Here is an 18,025-nt window from a genome sequence, read left to right on the forward strand (position 1 = left end):
ACTACAGCCCACTTCTTCGGATGCATTATTCTAGGGTGCTTTCATTTGAATGGAAGACCATCCACACTGATGACTCTTGATTGCTCTCTGTTGTTAGCCATTTGGTAGGTGCAAGGATCTCCCCTGACACCTCTTGGATGTTCCAGCTCAAGTTAGAGGCTGGAGTGCCAAAAGGCACAAAAGAGTTTTACAATCAAAATGGCATTCACAGAACATATTGGGGTTTGCAGATTTATATAGACATATACTCTATTAAATGTGTTTAAAATTCTATAATTGCTATTGAATTGGTTCTCTATTAGAACCATGCTTTAAAACAGCTTAAAAAATCAAGCTGACAATGTTCATTTGTCAGGCAAAGGAGAATAAAGGATATTTTATAAGGAGACAATTTCCAGGGGAAAAATATCTTTTAAGGTGCCTTAGTATCTAAGCACCAATATTAAAGAGAAAATAGACCTATTAAAAATGAAGCAAAGAGAAAATTAATCTAATTTTTAACGTTATTGCATAGTCGCAGCTACCGAGTGGCTTACATGTTTGAGAAGGCTTCTCGGCTCTCTATGAGCTGGGGGTGAAAACATTATCTACTATTCCACTGAAACCATTTTGCTTACTAAAGCTGACTCTCTAGTTCTACTTGTTTTGAATAAGAATTTTTCTAAAAACACACTATTTTTGCCAAAACACGTGGCTCTTTGGAGATTTGTGATTTTGAATGGACATAGCCAAATACTGGCAAATCAAAAGTGAAGTATGGCTGCTTGTGATGTTCTGTTCAGGACCCACAGAACTGTAAGCCACTGTGTTACCCAACAGCTTCAGCAATAGTCAGTTGTGCTGGAGATTAGACTGTGTGTCAGCTCCCTGCCACGTCTGTCTATCTGCTTCACCAGCAAACTCCTCAAGCCTCTGCCAGTCTAAACCTTCCTTTGCAAGTAGCAAGCAGTGAATCCCAGCTCTCGAGTTCCACTCAAGATGTCTCTCTGTAGTGTCCAGTCCCTCTCACCAGACATTCATAAAAATTAAGTTTGCTGCCTCCAAAGAGACAATATACACACCAATCTGTTCAGTTAGCTGAAGACACACTTCACTTTAATACACAGCATTGAGATGGCTTTGTAATAAAACAAGAATAAGTTTATTAATAAAGAACAGAGATGTAAATGATACAAGGCAAATGAAAAAGAGATAGGTTTGGTTACAAACAAAACAAAATTTGGTCTCTACTGTAAAATTTAATTTTAGCAAGTTATAATCTTTGCCTAAGCAGCTTTCTCACTTACATCCAGCCACCAGCATCTCTAGCCCTCCTGGCCAGGGGACCCAACGTTCACAGACTTAGAGGGTGCTGTAATTTATGTGCCTTAAGTCCATTGTCTCTGCCTTGAGCTGAGAAGACTTCATCAGGGTGCAGACTCTGTCCCTCTGTGTGCTTACTAAACTGCTGCTTGTTAGCTTGGTTGCTTTGTTTACCTTGTATGTAAATGTGCTTTCATTTTCCTCTGCTTGTAATCAAGCCAATTAGACAGGGGAATACATATTCCTTTGCTAGGGCATGCTCAACGTATGCACTGCTTCCCAAACACATTTTAAAGAACATACTTCCAGCGCACACAATTCTTTGTACACAATTCGTGCATGTATCAGACACTGATTTTTGGGGCCAATTTACCTGTTTACATATGATACCTTACATGATACCTTTTAGGTACATATTATGATAGCAGTGTGTTGGGGGTAGTGAGTGTGTCAGGCCTGATATGAGTTACAATATAGCAAATTCTTAGGGTCATACTACTGTCATCCCCCTTCATTTTTAAAATAGTTTTACAGAATGGGTTCTGAAATAATTCAGGGCAGATAATTATGCTGAGAAAACTGGGCACAATGGTTGAATGGTTGGGGTTGTTTTAAGTTTAATATTCAATATTTATCAGTGTATATATATAATTCAGGAACCATACTCCATCTTAAACTAAGCACATTTTGACATTTACTTGTGTACTGTGTAAGATTGTGTACCCTTAATAAACATTGCAGAGAGTCTTAGTACAGTCATTTAACATCCTACATCTTATTTTGTGGAATCCAATGTTCTGCTTTGTAGAACACTTGCAAAACCATCAAAGGCTTTTTTCTTCTTAACAAAAAAGCTGCCCTCTGTTAAAAGCCGCTCTCTTGTGGCTTCATTTTTTTTATCAGGTTTTTCGCTTGAATTTTGGAGGATTGCATCTGCCTTAGAGCTGTTTTCTAATTCTGCCAACGAAGTTTCATTCTCAGTCTCACTGGAATTGGTTCTGCTGGCGATTGTATTTCCTTGAGCATTCTGTGACACCTTATATAAACTATGTTGCACATTTGCATTAAAATAGCTCTGGGGATGTGTTGAGAAACATACATTCTCTTCACTCTCATGATCAGGTTGTAGGTATTTTTCTTCATTGCAAACTGATTGCATTGTCTCAGAAGAGGTAACATGGCTTGAATCTGTCATAATATTGTGAAACTTCATTTCTGCTGTACACAAGCTAGAATTGCCTTTATCCATTCCAGACAAAACTTTTTGTTCTGTGTATTTATCACATTCCCTTTCATTAAAACCTCTGTGTATTCTTTGTGCACAAGTCCCAGACATGTTCATATGCTGTTGCTCTTGCACTGATGAGCCCTGTCTCTCAGTAATGTTTGCAACAGATTTTTCATCTGTGCTCTCTGAATGAGATTGAAGAAATGGTTCATCAGTAGTTATATTGGAATGCAGAAGTGATGCTTTATTAGCAACACAGTTCGAACCAAAATCAATAGAAGTGAATATAAAATTATTGTTCATGTGAGGAGTTTTAATATTTGCTATATTTAATGTAATGTCATCTTCCCCGTAATTCTTCAGGGAAGAACTGTGAGCTATATGATTTTCTTCTGTATTGATCTCAGTAACATTTTCTTTTTGATGAGAGGGGGTGGATCTGTCAAAATGCTGAGTTAAAGTAGAAAATTCACAAAGCTGCAAATAAGTGTTTTTAGAAATAATGTTCTCTGTATCTGGAATAGATCTGGGAGAATACTTTAATGGTGGTAATGTTACGTAATTCAAATTTATATTTTGTTTGCAGACAGGATTAGAAATTTTATTCTGGGCTGGTGAATTTGGGTTGGTAACATACTCAAATATACCAGGAACTTCACAACATGGAGGATTATTTGTATTTGAATCTGACAGAGTTACATGATCATCAAACTTATCAATATGAAATATGTCAGATATATCAGTGTGAGATGAATCTATATGAAGAACAGATGAATGTGTTTCAGACATGCCAGTACCTGATCCAGAAATAATAGCTGTTTCAGAATATGTTTCATTCTTATTTTCATGTTTTTCCATAATATCTTGAAATCCAGTAGTAATTGTAGGATTCCGTAGCAATGTGGTGAACTTGCCAGTACCACTGTTTAAGCTAATCACCTGCTCTGTTACTGATGGGTTGGTCAGATGATCATCACCAGCATTAGATTGCCCCAGTTCACTGTCTGTTAAAGAACTAGAATCACTCAGTGTGAATGCAGACCCTTCATCTGTGGAACTGCTGTCATTAAACATGTCCACTGGATTGTCTTTATTTTTAGTATTTTCTTCTTTACAATCAAACTCTTGAATACCAGCAGAATTTTTCTGTGTTTGGTAGGTGTTTGAATTCTCAATATTTATATCACTTTCACAGCTAGAAGGTAAAATAAAATTCTCACTGTTATTGAGCATATCTATGTTGTCATTTACATCAAGCTCTTTATCACAGTTATGCCTTTTGAGCATATATTGTTGAGTATTCAGTGGCTGAGTGTGGGAAGTCATTTGTCTCTTATTCTCCTGAAGAGAGACTGCAATTTCAGTCTGCAACAGATCAGATCTGTTGTTTACATCATTGTATTCAGAACTCTGTGCGTTTGTTTGTATTTGTGCTTCAGAAAATGGAAAGTTAGTTTCTCTTGCAAATGGTGAATTTAAATCTGAAGATTCAATGTGGAGTGAGTAAGAGTCCATGTTAAATCTATTCGCTATAGGAGAGAACCTGCTTTTTCCTGAATCTTCATTAAAAAGGTATTTTGAATCATCACATGATGAAATGTCATTATTTGATAATTCTCTTTGAAAGGCAATATTGCTACACTGATGATCTGACATTGCAGAAAAAATGTCATTATTACCAATGTTTATATCTGCTTCATCAGCAGAATTAGTTGCTTGGCTATTCTGAGACACCTTTTCTTTCTTTACTTTGATATAGTTGCTGCTTTGATCTTGGTTTGCTTCTTCTGTATTTATTGCAAGTACTCTGTTATGAAGGGCAACTTTATGCAAGCTAGTAGCATCCACAATGTCAGAGCCTACATTTCTTGAAGAGTTTCCACTACAAAAAGACAAATTTTGCTGTACGCTTGTTTGTGTGTTTGAAATGTTCTCTGTTGTCAGAGTTTCAGCTGAAAATCCTTGATTAGAAAATGTATTTTCTGAAGCTGAGCTTTTCTTTCTGCATATTTGTCTCCAGAGTCTGCCAATGTAAGGTCTAGTGAAAGCACCAAGACAAAAAGCACAAACAAACGTAATTAGAACTGAGAGACAGACTGCCAAGGTGAAGTCTCCTTCTGTTCTTCCTTGTCTAATAACAGCATTGATGTCTCTGGCATTTCTAACCAAGGATGGTGAATATTTTTGCTTCACATATATGTCATAGATGAGATATTTCGTCTTCATTCTGTTACAAATACATGTATATAGCCCTTCTGCAGTTTTCCCAATACTGTATATTATTAAGTTTTTCATTTCATACTGTCTAATATGAGGAAGCCAGTTATCCTTGGAAATTCTGCCATGGAGTGTCCACCAATAGATTTCTTCATTCTCTGAAATGAAAAAAGATAATGAAATACATATTTAAAAATGTAAATCTGTTGCTTCTTAAGGCTAAATAGTCTTCAGTGTGGTAGCCATTTTTATAGAGACACTATATCTGATATATCTTTAACAATTTTAGATGTCATTAATTCTTAAATAATAAATAAAGCCCATTTTCTACTTATCCCCCAACAGTACCCTAATATCCTGCCACCTTACTGTTAAACCACCATACCTCATCCACACTTCCAATTTGGACCATAGTCTTTCAAACTTCCATACTGTAAATACTATAAAAATAGAGGGGGAAATTACTGGAGTTACATCAATATGCTTTTGGTTCATATTGGAAATACTTTACTATTGCATTATAGCAGTATCTTCCTGACAACCACTTGAAACTTCAACTGGTGCAGAATGTGGCTGCTTGTTAATTACTGTCATACCTTTCTGGGGACCTACTTACGCATCTGTTCCAGAACATGCGTGGGCTTCTACTTTATCTTTGGGTGCAAGCCAATGTATTGATTTTGATCTATATACCCTTTATGGTTTGGGTTCTGCACATTTTAGAGATGGCCTTTCTCTTTGTATCCAACCCTGGAAGTAGATATTGGCTGGCATATCTCCAGTTCCTCTCAGTCCATCCATCCATTTGGGGTAAAGGATTTCAAAAGGAGGGTCCAGAAGCCTTCAATTTACTTTTGCATTAATCTGTCAGAACCCATCTTTGTTGAACCTTCAGGACCATTGCAAAACGTGTTTGCTTATTGGGCCCTATCTGAGAGAGAGGGCTAAGTGGGAAAAGTCTTAGCCCTTATGGATGTCGTTAATATTGAGAGGGGTTAGTGTTGATTAATGGGTCAAGAATAATTTGTTTACAACGTGAATTATTATGCGTTAAAGCCTAGGGTAGCCACACTTCTAAAATAAATAAAAATAACCCTTTCCCCTTCACACACACGTTACAGACCCAAATAAAAACCCTCTTTCACTTTACCTAGTGAGAACAAAAAACACTACAGTGTTTACCTCTCGTTTCTCTACAAACAGTCCAGAAACATTATTCTGCCTCCACCATCCTCCAAAATATGAACTGATTTATAATTCACCACCGGTTCTTCACTTCCTGGTATGACTGATTCTGCACCATACATTTGTTGGATGAAGAGGTGGAATATGACATCAATATTTTAAAATAGCTTCAAATGTTTGAAAGTCAAGTTCCCCAAAACATTTTTAATCACATCATTCTAATGTTTTAATGTATCTGAAATCTATTTATTATACAACTATTCTTAATGAAGATTTTTTATCTGAGGAATTGTTCCCTTTATTGTGAATTAAGCTTGATTATCATCCTACATGTATTTTACAGGAACTTAAAATGTTGGATGGCTATAGTAATTATTACACATACCCCAGGTTTTATCCAAGCCACACTCTAGCACAGCTGTTTCTCCTATTGGGACAGCAATTTTCTTAAATAAGACGTTGTCTATAGGCATTTCACAGTTTAAATGAAACCTTTTGAGAGACAGCAGAGGTTGACCAGAGTTGCTGACCGGTTCACTGCATAAGGTATTCCACTTTTTCCTCAAGGATTCAGAAAGAAAACTAATAAAATGTTTGAAAGCAATGAGCCTGCAGTCACATATCCAGAGACTTTGATAAATCCACTTCAGATTGAAGTATGTTCAAGGCAATGAATATCGCTGGTAGAAGGGTTGTCATAGCATTGTTGCTGAGGTTCACAACTTATTTGAAAATAAGTTACTCAAAATTAATTTATAAAGAGCTGTATAGAGCAGAGGTTCTCAAACTGTGGTCCGTGGACCACCGGTGATCTGCGAGCTCCATTCAGGTGGTCTGCGGATAGTTCCTTCTAAGATGTGAGCCTGGGCGGCCGCACACAAGAGAATGAAGGGCCACCCTCCTATAATTAGTGGAGCCGCGCAGGCACATGTAAGACGCACATGTAAGGTGAGGTGGTGGCGTTGCGGGGAATAGGGGGTAGGTGGGAGGGGGCAGTGTGGTGAAAAGAGGGGGTGGGGGGAATTTGGGGTGTGCAGGGCTGCAATGGCTAGAGAAAGAGGCGACTTTCCCCAGCTTCAGGGCTGCGGCTGCAGTGGAGAGACCTCCCTCTTTCCCAGCCCCAGCTCAGGGGCTGCCATGGCAGGGGAGAGAGAGCACATCCATCGCATTAGAAAGATAAGACTACTGATATTAAAATACGAGTTGTGTGCTTTTATTTGTAGAACAAAAAAATGTTAATTATTATTATTAAGGGTTTTTTTATATAGTGCTTTTATCCAAAGTGCTTTACAATAGTTAGCTAATAGTACAAGCAACATTTGGAAAGATCATGAAGTGGTCTGCCGAGATCCTCAGCAATTTTCAAGTGGTCCGCGGAAAAAAAAGTTTGAGAACCACTGGTATAGAGCGAATGGTGTCTAACTTATACATCGTTAGCAATAACATTTATTTTAATAAATCAGTTTTTATGTGGTAAGCATTTTTAAGGAAGCAAGAAAAAACTGTACTACAGCATTGTTTATTAAATGATTCAAAGATACGGAAAATTCCAACATTAAATTAAGAATGAAGGTTTTTGCCCACAAAATATGATGACAGTATCTTTAGAACTGCTTCATCCTCGATGTGACTACTCCTGCACAGGGGCCTGGAAGCTTCATGGGATTCTCTCCATGAAGTTTCCTCTATAATGTAGAATTGTTTCCCTCCTTTGGCAGGGAGGAGTCCTTTCCCTTCAGTGGTGTTAATTTCAGATGCTCCAAAAGAAGGTAATTCTGCAGTATTTTCAAATATCTTCCTGATCCAACTGATGAACAGTTTATGCTCTGAAGAATGAGTCTTAAATAGCTAGGATTAAATTTATAAGGGTAACTGTATAGTAAAAATAATTCATCTCCGTTTTCAGTGTACTGTTTTTAATTTCAGAGTGCTTCTTTGCTGTTATGTTAGGGAGGGAAATAAGTAACACACCTTAGGTAACCATCCCCACCCTAGATAACCATGGGCTGATTATTTTATATATTTCCTTCATAGATCTTTCTACTCGTCTCCTTTCCAAAATAATCTTGGTCTTTTTAATTTCTTTATCTGTTCATGAAGCAGACATTGACAGGAAAAAAATCCTGAGATATATATACACTGAACTGAGGGCTTAATTCTGGAAATACATGAGTTGGCCACTAAGATGGGTGCGTGTGTACATACGCTGTAAAAGCAGTGTTAAAATACATCTATATTCTGGTCAATACTAGGCCCATGCACATTGCTTGTGCTTTTAGTGTGTGTGTGTGTGTGTGTGTGTGTGTGTGTATATATATATATATACACACACACACAGGCCTTTGCCATGGTTCATGTAGCCTAAGTGTAAGCAGAGTCAGAATAAGCTCTACTCTGACATCTGGTGGTGAATTATGGCGAGGGTGGAAAAGAACTTCGGGGGCTGATCTTGTTTGCATAGGCACACCCACCCACCTAGCCTGGGACAACAACAACTGAAAGTGGTTACTTTGGCTGGTGTGGGAACCCCAGTTTCTCTGTTATTGGGGCAGGAAGAATAAAGTGTTGTTACCCTGATTCTGTGATTCAAGGCCAGTGGAACTGTTGTATGACAGAGAGACTCACCAGTAACTAAGTAGCACTTGCTAGACAAGGGTCATGGGTTATAAATGCAGTGACTGGAGAGAGGTTGAGGACAGGTATGTGTACCTGATGGTATGGGCCCCTTTTGAGGGCCTGGAACACCAATTGCTCTGCCCCTCCTCTCTCCATTGTTGAATAGCAGAGCTAAGTTTGCTTCCATTAGGAGTCTAGCTAGAAGTTGCTGAACTGAATTCACTTTGGGCCAATGGTGCACCAGCATTGGGGCTTGCCTACTACAAGCTGAAATCACTAAGAGCTGCAATCACTAAAAGAGCTAAAATTGCTGAGCTGAGCTGAGCTGAGCTCACTGAGTGCTGTGTTAACCAGTGGGGGAGCCTGAAGATATATTGCTAAGCAGCTGGCAGAGCCGAGCAGTTTGTAGGACGGTTGGAGCAGCCCGTGGAACAGCGAGTGAGCGGAGCAGCGCAGGGTGGAGCTGAGCCATTTGTGGGGGCAGCTGGAGCGGTTCATGGGACGGCTGGTGGAGTGGAGAGGCTGGCAGAGCTGAGCAGTTTGTGGGACGGTTGGAGCGGCCCACGGAATGGGGAGCAGAGAGGAGCAGTTTGTGGGGATGGCTGGAGGAGCGGCGCGGCTGGTAGAGCGGAGCCATTCGTGGTAAAGGCTGCAGCAGAACTCCACGGAGAGGTGGGGCAGTCGGCCTCGGAGGCCTCGGACCACGTAAGGTGCCCCTTAACATCTCGTGTGCTCCCCCCCATTTCCACCCAGGCTGGGGGGGGGGTAAAACTCTGCAGATAAACTTCTGAACTCTGGGGTGGCACTGACCAGGGACAGAGACTTTGGGACTTTGGGGTAATTGGACTTAAGTCCCTTAGGGGAAAAGGACACTGCCAAACTTACTTGGAGGTGGGTCTTTTGCTCATGGTTTATGTTATGAATCCTGTTTGTGGTGTTTCCCCAACATAATGCCGCATTGTTTCCCTCCTTTATTAAAAGGCTTTTGCTACACTCAGACTCCGTGCTTGCGAGAGGGGAAGTATTGCCTCCTAGAGGCGCCCGGGGTGTGGTATGTAATTGTCCCAGGTCACTGGGTGGGGGCTTGAGCCAGTTTTGCATTATTGAAATGGAACCCCTAGATACTGAACCCAGCCCTTGTTGCTGCCAACTCAGAGGGGCAGAAGGGTTACATAAGCAATGCCTAGTGAGGGATCCATATAGCAGGGAACTGGGACTAGGAGATCTGCTCTGCATGCCCCCTGCTGTGCACAAAGTGCCCAAAGCACTTTGCTGCCTGTTAAATTTGGTCCAAATCGCAAGTGAACCCATAAAGGGCTCTGTTCCGATACTTGTTTTCCACTTGATTTAAAAGGAGCTGTGTAACACACACACTCATTTAAATGATGCAATTATTGATTTTCTATCACCTTGAAATTGGTGTGTAAGCACATGTCCTAATAAGGGTTAGGAAATATATAAAGAGTGGAGTGAGCCCAAAAGAGAAGATGAAAGGCTTGCTCTTAAAAACTAGAACATTTATGAAGGTTTACAAGAAAAAATAATCTGTATATTTTACAACTTCCCCCAGATAGCTATGGTTTAAAGCTGTTGTCACAAGACTGAGGATTTTTTCAGATATACCCCATTTCCTTTAGATTAATCTTTACACTTGTATACTGATGATTGTGGATTAATATCTTATTGCTTAAGAGTTATGACACGTAATGTCCTTAATAAGTGTTCTATGCACACCATTTTCATTTGGAAAATCATAATGCCACATTTACAACCTGCAAGTTTTTGAGATTCTTGAAGGCATCAGGATGAATTTTGGTTATCTTGTTGGTCTGTAAGTAGATATTCTTTAGTTGGGAACAGTTCTGAAAATCACTCTGATCAATCTATGATATCTCATTGGATGACAGATGCAGACTTTGTAAAGATTGCGGCTTCCCTAGTTCTGAAAATACAAACAAATTGTCTAACGTACTTGGTTAACATACACGTAAAGCCCAAAGTGCTTTCTCCATGTTTCACCAATTTTGTCTGGTAAAAATGGTTTTCTGTTTTCTTGACAACAAAGTTTGTTTTAATTACTGGATATTACAAATGGTTGCTATAGTTTTTGATTTTTCATGCATATTCTATTGAGCATTATTGTCTTATTTTTAAAAGGGTACAGAGTATCAATATCATCATTTTAATCATTTGGCAAATCAGTAACATCTGAAATGTTCTTTCCAATGTGCGAGTTCATTAAAGTAGTAACATTCCTTAGTGCTGTCAAAAACATGCATATTTCCCATCTGCTGCCTGCTGTAGCTTCATGCAATTTATAATTTTTAATTTACCTAATAAAACATAACTAGTTCTGGACCACCTGAGCTCTAAAAAAAAAAACAAAAAAAAAAAAAAACAACTTTTGTGATATCAGTCTTAAATTTGTGTGAGTGTGAATAGGTTACATGAGTATCTCTGGCTTCAAAGAATAAGCACTAAATGGCTTCAAAGGGATGCTTAAGTTAAGATGTACTTCCCTGTTTGGGGCACAGAAGGGATTTAGCTCAGGGGTAAAACTTTCCAAAACATTAAGTCCAATTCTCAAAAGTGACTTAAACACTTAAAAGCCTAAGGGAAAGTCTACACTGGAGCCGGAGGTGTAATTCCCAGCTCAGATATACATACCTGCGCTAGCTTTGATTCTAACATGCTAAAACTAGAAGTATAGCAGCTATGGCAGGAGTAGCAGGACAAGTTATTGGCTTGAGCATGAACCTGAGGTTAGAGATGGGATTGTACTTGAGGCAGCTATACTCTATTTTTAGTGCGCTAGCTGCATCAGAGGTAGATGGGTATGTATACCTGAGCTGGAAATTACACCTCCATCTTCAGTGTAGAGACACCCTAAGTCTCACTGAAAGTCACCAGGACTTAGGCTCTCCTACATGCCTGAGTAACTTTTGAAAAATTTACCCCAGAGCTCATACAGCTCATTGGATCCCTACATGAGAAAAACCTTGTGCTGAATGAACAGTTGCTCAATCCCACCCTCTGGAACCATTGTGAAAAATAGTTCTATTCCTACCCAGATACTGACTTGTCCATTCCTACAGTAAAGTCAACTAGATCGTGTCATTGGTATCAAAGGCTCTGTCTTATTTATAATAATTAACATGAACCTTTGAACCTTTGTCCTTTTGATAAGAGGAGATATTCAAACAGAAACGTACATAGTCTCCTTCCTGTACTCAGGTCAGAAATGCAAGGCTTCCAGAAATGCTGCCTCACTGTCACTTTCAGTAATGTCCCTATAGGGCAGATTAGAATCAGGGCAATAACTTATGTGTTTTCTTGAACAAGACAAGAGATAGTGGGAGGTTTTCCTGAACAGAGCCTAACAGCTTTTAATTAAGCTGGCACCCTGCCTTCCTAAACGGAAGCATTAATGATGTCTCTAGCAGTAGACACTATAGCTCCTTGCTCATGTCCACTAACCATGAGGGACATGTGTCAGACTTACAGGCAGAGGCCTCTAAAGGGATTTTCAGCAGTGCTTAGGGTTGGCCTAACTCTGCTCCCAGTGAAGTTAATGGAAATTTTACCATTCATTTTATCATTGACTTCAATGAGAGCACAGCTAGGTCAATCCTAAGCACTGTTGAAAATCCCACCCGGAAGCTGTCCTATCACTTCTAGAACCTGGTTGGATGAAACTGGCCAAAACTCAACCAGAGAGATTTGAAAAACCGAAAACTATAGCAACCATTTGTCCCCACTAGATATGGTAGGGTGCCTCAACTGAAATGGCCAAATCAGTCTGATTATTATTTTAAGTGGGAAGATAGAAAACTGTTCAGAGTAAGAAATGTTCACAATATGTTTCAAGGCAAAAGCAGCTCTGCGATTTCAGAATGTGCATCACTTGAAATAGTTCGGTTGAGCAAGATCCTCTGGATCAGTGGTTCTCAATCTTTTTTTTTTGCAGACCACTTGAAAATTGCTGAGGGTCTTGGTTGACCACTTAATGATCTTTCCAAATGTTGTTTGTACCGTTAGCTAACTATTGTAAAGCTGGGGCTGGGAAGGAGGGGAGTCGCTCCCTCTCTCCCCTACTGCAGCAGCCCCTGGGGCTGGAGCTGGGAAGGAGGGTGGTATCTCCCCCACTACAGCAGCCACAGAGCTGAGGCTGGGCAGGAGGGCCATCTATCCCCAGCAGCCGCAGCCCTGGAGCTGGGGAAAGTCACCTCTTTCTCTGGCTACTGCAGCCCTGCATGTCCCAAATTCCCCGCAACCCCTCTTCTCACCCCACTGCCCCCTCCCACCTACCCCCTGTTCCTCCCAACACCACCACCTCACCTTACATGTGTGTCTTCTCCAGGGTCTAGGCATCTAATTAGTGGAGCCACACCTACGCGGCTCACTAATTAGATGGGTGGCCCTTCATTCTCTTGTGTGCAGCCACCCAGACACACATCTTAGAGGGAACTATCTGTGGACCACCTGAAATGGAGCTCGCGGACCACTGGTGGTCCACGGACCACAGTTTGAGAACCTCTGCTCTGGATGATATATTGAAGGAGAAGAAAATTTTCTTTGCCTCGATGACAGCCACAGCACAGAATTTAAAATATCCATTCAAAAAGTATTTTATCCTCTGAATCGCAAACCCTGACACTAGTGTTCTGAATTCCATCTGCTACATTGTTGTTACTATGCCAAATTGTAACGTCACTGCATATTCAGTGGAAAGGGTGTTAACCTGCAGCCAACCTCATCAGTTTCTATCCAGAAGATCTGTAGGACAGTCACTTGGAATTCTCTGAACAACTTTACGAAGAACTTTATTGTTTGGCTACCTCCTTGAAGCTATGGCTACCCTAGAAACTATTCCTAGTATAGCACGTCAGTTAGGGGTGTGATTTTTTTGTGTGTCTTTGACATTGATGTGCCTCCAAAAGTCCTACTGTAGATGCAGTTATACTGGCATAAAAGTGCATTTGCTGATATAGGCACTAAACTAGGGAGGCTTTGGCAAAGCTTTTCTAGTGTATACCCAACCTCTAACAAGAATTAACGCTTAGCCTCTCCTACTGCAAAATCTACTTATGAGGTGAGAGATCCCTAGGTCTACCCTCCCCCATTCGCCAATTTTATTTTATTTTTAGGATGCCTTTATTTTGTTTTCTGTTTATTGAGAAGTTCCTTGGTCTTCTCTATAATTAAAAATCAATTTTTAATGCTTGTCTTTTTTAAAAAGAAGTTGTTTCTGTTTATGGTGTATTTACTTTGTATCCCCTGCTATTTCCAGTGATATTTTGAATGTTCCAATTTTGCTGTTGTTTGGATGTTTATATTTACAGAGAAAGATGGTGGAGCAATTCAGGCTCCAGGCTAGTCAAGGCTCTTAAAGTATTTCTCTTTGGAGAAAAAAATGCCTGTAATTGGTTCACTGATCACCACGTGCCCACCTACCTCTCCTTCAAGCTGAAGGTTCCATACCCACTTTTTGTTGCATCTTTTTAAACAAAGATTTTATTTAGTTTGTATCTACCGTTTAGCTTGAAAGGAACTGATGACAGCATACAGTGTCCCCGGCTGAAGCTACTAGCTCAGAGATGAGCTATGGGACTTCCCTATCCAATCTGTAGCATATTGGCCAAATATCAATCTGCTACAGTTAGGTATTTTTGGAGAAAGACTATTAAAGGCAAGTAATTATTTCTTCTTGGTGTCTTAAATATCAAATTTTAATGCAACATTGTTACTGCACATTTATTATTTAATTATTTGTAGTGCAGTAGCACGCAGAGGCCCTATTGTGCATTCACTTTGCACACACACAATGAAGACAGTTGCTGCCCTAAAGAGTTTACAATCTGTGTACATTCATATTTATGCATTTATTCATGTGGAGAGACTTGTAACTTCCACATGCTTAGCTGAAGGACATGGGCACAATTCCCCTTCACATCACATGAGTCAAGCAAGAGCCATGTGTGACAAACCACAATATAGCCACATTCTTCCAGGGAGTGTAATGTTAAGTATTCTATTGAGGTAGAAGGCACCACCACTATGCTCCTTAAGTAAGTGTGTGCTAGCTGCCATTCACTGCTGCTGTCTCATTGTTAGGACTGGAGGGTTAGGAAAGGGGCGAGGACCGAGGAGCTGCTGATAAAGTGTGAGTTACTTGTTGCAGAAAAGAGGGTAATCACCCTCCATCTGTCCATAAACTAATAATGATGAGTATTAAATTTGTACTAGGACAGGTCTAGTAGCAGCTCAGAAATACAAACCTATAGTTACACAGCCCTCTTGCTAGTGGTTATGTATGAGAGGGAATTGTTTTATCATTTATAATTTATGATACTAAAAAGGATTTTCAGACAATAGAATAGAAACAAGTACATTTGGTTAGCCCATATGCCAAACTTTGGTGCTCTACCATCAGTAATGTACAAGACATGGTCAAATTTTACTCTCAGGTTTGCATGCATAACTTCTATTGAAGTCAAGGGTAGCTGCATGCATATATCTAAGGGTATAATTAGTCAATAGTTACCTAGCTTTAACTTCCAACCACTAATAAATTGCACAATCCTGTCCTTATGTAAGTATCATTAATTTCAATAGTTTTTGCAAATATCCCAGAAGTGCAAAACTACATTATATTCATGTAAATCATGACGAAGTTCCTCTACTGGGCGTTTGCATTTACATACACTAAGAACCCAGTATGATCTAATTCAGCGGTTCTCAACCTGTGGGGTTTTAATGGGGGTCACCAGAGCTTGTGTTAGACTTGCTGGAGCCTGGGGCCGAAGCCTGAGCCCCGCCGCCTGCAGTGTAGAGACATCCTAAGTCTCACTGAAAGTCACTGTAGCTTCAGCCCTGGTGGCAGGGCTCAGGTAACAGCCCCCCATTTGGGGCTGAAGCCTTTGGACTTTGGCCCCCCAGCCCAGGACGATGGGGTTTGGGCGGGCTCAGGCTTCGGTCCCCCTTCCTGGGGTCGTGTAGTAATTTTTGTTGTCAGAAGGGAGTTGCGGTGCAATGAAGTTTGAGAACCCTGATCTAATTTATATATGTTCTACATTGTAATTCTATGCTAGTGAGTTTTAATACTGCATGCCAATATTTTCATCAAACCAGTGTTCCTCTGTGATAGGGACAGCCAGATCCTCTCTCTCCCATTTATGACATCTTATCAAGCATAAGATTATGTTTATCTAGCAAAACAATCAGTAAATAAACCCGACAATGCATGTTCTAACACAAGCTGTGGCTACAGCCTTCACAGAAAAGCCTGATTGGTCCAACAAGATAACAATACAAAACATCTTACCACATGCTATAGAACTGTTTGGAGACAAAAGGGCAGATTAGTGGGGTGAAAATTAACACACTTGCTGCTGAGTAGTTGCTTCTTCATGTGCTGAAGGATTTGTATGACTTTAGGCTTATTTAGCCTTCTGTACAGGGACTTTTCCCTATTCATGTAAATCTGTTTCTCTGCAGACCATACACTGATTGTGTCTAAACTGCATGCTTCTTTCAGCCGCTGTGGTGTACATCCCGGGGTAGGTCCCTTCCCTTGCATGGGTGTGATTAGCAGTGTAGCTTTGGCAGTGAAGATGTACCTGAAGGGTATGGGTATGTATTTGAGTACATACTGTATGCAACTCTGGATTTGCCCAAGCCAGGACTACCTGTCTACAGTATTTCTAGTAGTGTGGTGTCCTACTGCCTCCTCGCTGCTGGAGTCTTTCCCTGGAAAGACTGGCAGTGGAGAGGCATCAGGAAAAGGCTTCAATAGCTCCTCATGATTGGAGCCCTTCCCTGCTGCAGGGGCTCCTCAGCAGCAAGAAAAAGCTCTAGCAGCAGGGAAATGTTCGGGAGAGGAGGAGACGAAGGAAGCTGCTGAAGCCTTTCCCTGCTTCCTAGCCTCTGCCAGAGCGCTTCACTGAAATGAGTAGCTACACACCACAGCATGGACGCAGTGCACTTTTCACTGCAGCGTGTAGCTACCTGTATCCTATACTCTGCCAAAAGTGTTGTGAAGTGTAGACATAGCCTTCGACACTAAAGTTTGTGAATCTGATAGCATGATCAGAAAATTCTGTCCAAAAGACACGCAAATTAATTTTCCCTTTTCTTCAACACATCAGGAGCATCATGAACAACAATACATATATATATTATTCTTAGTTACTCGCTCTTGGCTTAAATTTAAATTGTGGGCTCTTTAGGGTAGGGGTTATTTTTGTGTCTGTATGGCGCCTAGCATATTTGAATGCTCAGTGAATAAATGTAGCTGCAGTAAGTATCTGAGCCTTAAATCCTTCCCCTCCTAACCACAGTTAGGTTGAACTTTTTATTTAACTGCATTAATATACAGCTAAGTGTTTGGCCAAATATTCTGGGGAAAAAAACTCACACTTTGCTTGTTTTTAAATTTGTGAAACTTTGAAATTACTGAACTATTTCATGCAATTTTTCTCCATCTCTTAAAGTACTGTATTATAAAATTCCTCACCTTTCTCCACTGATGTTCTTGTGAATAAGGTACTGGACTGGGACTCAGGAGATCTGCATATTTTCCCCAACTTTCCCAAAAGCTTGCCTCAGTTCCCTATCTATAAAATAGGGGCAATAATACTTCTGAACCTCACAGGGTATTGAGGATAAATTCATTAATGTTTGAGGCATTTAGCTACTACAGTGACAAGGACCATAGAAAAGCTTGTAAATCTGGTTCTGATCTCTTTGTGGATGAATCTTTCATGTCCACTACATATAAGACAGAATTAAATGAGATTCAAATTTAAATAACACAATCAATTAATTAAAACAATCTATAAAATTATATATTTGAAGTCAACTCTCTTGGGTACTACTCACTTCTTGGAATTGCAGTAAGATTATTTCTCTCCATGGACAAGACTTTTAAAGAAGGAAGGAGATCATAAGTATGAACTTTTCTGTGTTTATCAGTCCAGTGTGCAGGTTTATGTATCTCCGGTGTGAGGTAATGGATGGTATTACCACTGAGATTTAGAGTTTCCAAAAGTGGTCAATTTCTAAAGCTATTTAAAGATAGCTCAGAAATCAGGTTATTACTAAGATTCAGGTATTTGATATTCCATTTTTCATCTCAGACCACAGTAAGGTAGTAATATTATTATAACTTAAATCAACTATTGTTACTGTTTGTGATGTCTGTGGGGATAGTAGATTTTCCAGTGAAAGAACAATTCATCAAGAACTTCCCATCCCACCAGCAGTCAGAATTGTAATAGATACCAACACCAGTCTGCTGTGATTTGGTCTCTGATAATCCGGTAAAATTCAGGCAAAGGACCAAAACTATGACTTTCACATAAGGCTTTGCCATAATATCTAGAAATAAATATGCAAAATTATAATAATTAAGGACCAAAGAGAAACCAGAAAAACCTTAAACATGTTTCTTTAAAGTAAAGGGGAAAAAATTCACTG

The 18,025-nt window shown here is 39.9% G+C and overlaps 1 protein-coding gene across 1 annotated transcript; it reads right to left on the reverse strand.

Moving 5' to 3' along the window:
• Window positions 1–782: 782 nt before the first annotated feature.
• Window positions 783–17,921, reverse strand: LRRC66 (leucine rich repeat containing 66). Its single transcript, XM_054029758.1, is given in 8 exon segments — window positions 783–4,905; window positions 6,318–6,559; window positions 6,561–6,654; window positions 7,513–7,780; window positions 10,321–10,490; window positions 17,615–17,680; window positions 17,683–17,744; window positions 17,746–17,921. Coding segments are annotated over 8 exon segments (3,906 nt in total). The 3' UTR covers window positions 783–2,077.
• Between the last annotated feature and the right edge of the window lie 104 nt (window positions 17,922–18,025).

The sequence above is a fragment of the Malaclemys terrapin genome, chromosome 5 (genome assembly GCF_027887155.1).
Source record: "Malaclemys terrapin pileata isolate rMalTer1 chromosome 5, rMalTer1.hap1, whole genome shotgun sequence".
NCBI lineage: Eukaryota > Metazoa > Chordata > Testudines > Emydidae > Malaclemys > Malaclemys terrapin.